Raw genomic sequence first — 5,737 nt, forward strand, 5'->3', positions numbered from 1 at the left:
GGGCGAGGGGGGAGGGGAGAGGAGGGAGGAGGGGACGGGTATTTGCATACACAAAGAGTGCAATGCGCACCACCTGAAGGATGGACATATTTGAAACTCGGACTTGGTGGGGGGGGGCAAGAGCAACATACGTAATCTAAACATCTGTACCCCCATAATATGCTGAAATAAAAAAAAAATTCAGGTGTAGGAAAACTGTTTAATTGGATTTATTGCAACTTATTTTTATGAATTATGATTTTCTTATGATTATGCAGCCAAAACAAAATATAGAAACATCCTGAATACTGAGCCAACATCAGACTTCAAGGTCATCCATAGCCTCTGGGGGCAAGTCGTCGTAGCCACTGAAACAGCTCTGTTGTTTCCATGAAGTCTCTTTATGGCAAGTAAATGCTGCATGTTTGAACTTATAAATTATCTGTTTTATATGTATTTTAAATATTAACATTCTGGGTAGGATTTCAATGCAAATAAAACCAAGTGTGAAAATGCCAGCTTTGGTTCAGGGTCATTGGAGACCTGGGCTGCCTCCCTACTGCTTCCTTTCCAGCCCAGCCCCCACCCCTCACCCCCACAATCCTCCCCTGCCCTCTCATTTTCTCACAGCCTCCGAGAGGGCCTGGGAATTCTTGATAGAAACCTATCCCTCCTGGGGGATGACAGCCTGAGCTGAACTGGGACAGAGGCAGGTCCCCAAACCACGTGGAAAAGGCTGCCAGACAGAGCTCTGGCCCATGCCCAGGGCCTTGGACTGCAGCCCTACCCCTCCCCAGGCCAGGAAGAAAACAGAGCCAGGAGCTGCACACTCACCCTTTTTGGTGGCCTCAAAGCTGTCATGGAAGTGAATCCTTTGGATGTCATAGGTCAATGTCGTGTTGGGCAGCAGAGTCCTGTTCCTGTTGATGATGTTGGCAGAAAATCGAAAGGCGTGCTCTTCAGCATTCATGACCTGGGCGTTGGGGCCATCCGCATATTCAAAGATTCCTCCTGTGAGAGATGGTGGGTAAAATTGTGTGTGGTGGGGAGGAGGGGTGGGGCTCTTGCAAGGGCGCTCGGCTCAAGAAGGTTTTCTGGACAAGATCCCCCCTACCCCCGAAATATTCAATAATACCTTAGATAATTGCCAGACATAGAAACTGTGCTGGAGCATAAGAAATATGAAAATCCTCCTAGTTCATTTCACTCAACCAGCAAATTCCTGATAACAGAGCCTGACAGGGCCAAAATAAGATTACCAACTTATTAACATTGCTGTGAAAATCCTCAATAGAGTTCTGGCAAGTAGAATCTACCCAAATATTATAAGGATAACATACCATGACCATGCAGAATTTTATTCCAGGAATCCAAGACTGGTTCAATATAGAGAAATCTATGAATATCATTCCATCTCATCAATAGTTCAAAGGAGAAAAAAAAAAAACCCACATGATCAAATCACAAAATGCAAGAAGGCATTTGATAAGATTCAATATCTACTGCTGTTAAGAATGCTTAATAAAATAGCACTAGAAGAGACACTTTCTTGAAGCATCTTTAGCACAAATCAGCCTTTAATATCATACTAATGGTGAAACACCAGAGGCGTTCTCATTAAAGAATTTAAAAAAGGCCTGCGTGAGGGTTTATACCACATCACTAACCAATGAAATAAAAAAGAAAAAGAAGTTAGAGGCACAACTTTTGGAAAGACATAAATTCTTATTTGCAAATGATATAGATGCCTCCCCCTACAAAAAACCCTTAAAATAATCCCGAAACATGAAAACAGTAAGAGCTAGTGGGAGAGTTAAGTTAAATGACCAGTGAGCACAAATTAATAGTGTTTCTTTATATCAGCAACATTCAGTAAGAAAACTTAATGGCAAATGAATTTCCTTTACAATATCAGCAAAAACATTAAATAGCTAATAACAAACCAAGGAAGCAGAGTGCAATTCCAGTTTTAAAACAATGACAAAAACAAAAACACCTTAAGTCAGAGATATAAACATAAACTTAAATGAGGAGGCATGATGTGTTCCTGAATAGTAAGGTATAAGGATAGAGGTGTCAATTTTTCCAAATTAATTTTTCAGTTTAACGCAATTTCAATCGGAGTCACGAAAAGATTTTTCTTTTGCTTGAATAAACGACTCTAAAATGTATCTGGAAAACCAAATATAAGATAATGACCAAAACATGTTTTAAAAAGAATTATGATAGGTGACTCGTACTGCCAGATTTTAAAATATATCACGAAGCCAAATAATTAATTCCATGTTGTAATTGCATATGCAAACACAAATAGATCAGTGAAATAAGATAAAAAGCCCCCAGAAGGAGACTCAAGTAGAGATAAGTATTTAAAACATGATAGAGGTGGCTATTTCCAATCAGTAAGTAAAGAATGAATTATTCATTAATTGTACTGTGACAATTATTCAATTATTTGGGAGAAATTTAAGTTAGAATCCAATCTTAATCTATACATAAAATAAATTTCACATGAATTAAATATTAGTAGATAAAGAATAAAAGGAGGAAAGAAAATACTATAGAAGTACCAAAAAAGAAAATATAGGTGAATATTATACAACCTTAATCTATACATAAAATAAATTTCACATGAATTAAATATTAGTAGATAAAGAATAAAAGGAGGAAAGAAAATACTATAGGAGTACCAAAAAAGAAAATATAGGTGAATATTATACAACATTGGGTTGGAGGAGGCCTTTCTAAGCATTTCAATAAAGTCAGAAACCACAGAAGAAAAATTAACTCCACAGAAATAACATAAAACTTCTATACATCAAAAGTACCATATACAAAATTAAATTGCAAACACAAACTTGGAAAAAATATTGTAACATATACGATAGTATAAAGTATAACATTTTGATTTTATAGCAAGCACTTAGTACTCAACAAAAAAGACAAATACTTCAATAGAAAAATGTGCAAAGTACAAGTATGGATGTTTCACAAAAGAAAAGAAAATAATACAAATGAGCTATTAACATCGAAGAAATGTACAACTTCCTAATAATTAAGTAAACTCAATTTAAACCAATAATGAGATAGCATTTTTTGCTCATGCAATGGGTAAAGATATAAAATAAAGTAAAACGCCAGCTTTGGTGAGGGCGTTTGGAAATAAACACCTGCTTAAGCGTTGGTGGAAGGGGAAACTAGTACACTGAGCCTTTCTTCATGGCCGCTAGAAATTTATCGAAAGCCCTAAAAATGTCCATGTCTTTCACACAATACTTTGATTTCTGGGAAGTGACTCCGACAGCAACAACAGGTACGTGGATAATGTATGGGGAAGGAGATCTAGAGATATCCAATCAGGGAAACAGCAAATAAACTGAAGTATATCCATATAATAGCAAAAATTTAATGACATGGGAAATATCCACGATATATTTTTAAGTGAACAATGAAGGTTTCTGCAGGAGGTACAGTAAGACCCCACCTTAGAAGAGGAAGAAGAGTCCAGAAGTTTTGTAGAAGGTGAAAATAAAAAAAAAAGAGGAGGAAGAGGAGGAGGAATTTATGTCATTAACAAAAGAATAGAAGGAAATTGCGTATTTTGTTCTTAATGTTTTTCTATATTTTACAAATAAATCTTTATTCTTTTTAAAAATCAACTTTATTGAGGTATTAGTTTCATCCTACAAAATTCACCTGTTTTAAGTGTACAGTGATTTTTAGTAAATTTACTGAGCTGTGAGACAGTCACCACAGTGTAGTTTTAGAACCTCCTGTCACCCAATAAGATCCTTCGTGTCCATTTACAGTCAATCACAGTTCTCACCCCCACCCTCGGGCAACCACTAATTTACTTTCTGTCTCTAGAGATCTGTCTTTTCTGCACATCTCACATAAATGGAATCACGTGATACGTGGCCTTCTGCACCTGGCTTCTTGCCTTTAGCATAACGTTTCTAAGGCTTATCCATGTCGTAGCATGTGTCAGTACTTTATTCCTTTTCATTGTATGGATGCACCACATTTTCTTTGTCCATCCACCAGTTGATGGGTATTGGGGTTGTTTTAATTGTTTTGAAAATTTAAAAAGTATATAGTGGTTTCCAGTTTCTGGACTGGCACTTAAGAAGCCCGGAATTTGCCCCTCCATCCTAACAACCAGTGACAAGCTGAACAATCCGAAAAATCAACAACTCTTCTTAGATCTGCGAAAGATGTGCGGTCACAGGGAAAACCACTGCCCCCCAAATTGGAGATAGGTGAATAGAATTACAACTTACTGGAGCAGAAACCGCTGTGGGAACCAGGGCGGGGGTAGGAAAACCTAAAGTATCATTGACAAGTTGCTGGATGCTCATCTGGACAAGTCCAAGAGACAAAAACCCCATTCATCGGGCCCCCAGGACTTCTGTGAGTTTTACTCCCAGAACTCTACCGGGTCCTCGCAGTGAATACTGGAGAAATAGCCCCATGTGCTTCTGGCAGTGGGAGGAGAAAAGGAACCACTCTGACATATGCCAGAGCATTCCATTCTTAACCACGTTCGTCCTCCGGTGAAACAAGTTAGTCAGAGCCTAACCTGCTGAGGTTTCATCAGAACCTGACTGACCTGGTGGAAGAGAAATGCCCCAGTTCAGCCCCCTCTAGCCATCCTGTCCCACCTGGGTGACGGGTAATGAGAAGCACCTGTGACATTCATAGCCCAGGGGCACAGGCTCACCAAAAGACTGACACTCGCTCACAGGACTATGGCATGCTTCTGCCTCCCCCACACCTTACCACACATCAGGCCTGTTGACTGCAGTTCCTTTTACCCAGTACATCATGTGTGGCTATCAGGAAAAAAATGGCAGGGCCTATTAAAAGGCAAAAAAAACCCAACACAGTCTGAAGAGACAGAACAAGCATAAAAAAAAAAAAAAAAAAACCCCAACACAGTTTGAAGAGACAGAACAAGCATCAGAAGCAGACTCAGGGATGGATGTTGAAATTATCAGACCAGGAATTCAAAACAACTATGATTAATATGCTAAGGGGCACTAAAGTGAATGGCATGTGAAAACAGGTGGGCAATGTAAGCAAAGACATGGGAATTCTGAGGTAAAAAAAGAAATGCTAGAGGTCAAAAACACAGTAACAGAAATGAACAATGCCTTTGATGGGCTTATTCGTAGATTGAACACAGCTGAGCAAAGAATCTCTGAGCTTGAAGATCTCACAACAGAAACCTCCAAAACGGAAAAGCAAAGAGAAAAAAAAGACTGGAAAATAACCCCAAACAGAACATCCAAGCACTGTGGACAAACTACAAAAGGTGTAACAGTGCCTAATGGAAATGCCAGAAGGAGAAGAAAGATAAATAATCAGAAAAAAGATCTGAAAACAGTATTAACTTTCCCCAAATTAATGTCAGACACTAAAGCACAGAACCAGGATGCTCCAAGAACATGAAGCAGGATAAAAGCTCCCTAGGTATATCATTTTAAAACAAAAGAGGAACGAAGATTAAGGAAAAAATCCTGACAGAAGCCAGAAGAAAAATACATCTTACAAAGAACAAAGCAACAAACAGACAACAGTAACAAACACGTTAATAGTAACAAACCCAGAGGAGCGAAGATAAGAATGACCTCTGACTTTTCCTCAGAAGCCATGCAAGCAAGAAGACAGTGGAGTGGAATATTTAAAGTGTTGAGAGAAAAGACACAAAACTAGAATTCTGTACCCTGATAAATTATCCTTCAAAAATGAGGAGAAA

The 5,737-nt window shown here is 38.6% G+C and overlaps 1 protein-coding gene across 2 annotated transcripts in view; it reads right to left on the bottom strand.

Moving 5' to 3' along the window:
• Positions 1 to 5,737, bottom strand: part of GRIK3 (glutamate receptor, ionotropic, kainate 3) — a 219,119-nt gene that overhangs the window by 89,636 nt on the left and 123,746 nt on the right. For both annotated transcript variants that reach the window (XM_012642245.1, XM_012642244.1), the window contains exon 2: positions 814 to 990. In XM_012642245.1, the coding sequence (XP_012497699.1) occupies positions 814 to 990 (177 nt within the window). The remainder of the gene's footprint in view (positions 1 to 813; positions 991 to 5,737) is intronic.

The sequence above is a fragment of the Propithecus coquereli genome, unplaced genomic scaffold (assembly GCF_000956105.1).
Source record: "Propithecus coquereli isolate 6110/MARCELLA unplaced genomic scaffold, Pcoq_1.0 Scaffold178, whole genome shotgun sequence".
Taxonomy (NCBI): Eukaryota; Metazoa; Chordata; class Mammalia; order Primates; family Indriidae; genus Propithecus; species Propithecus coquereli.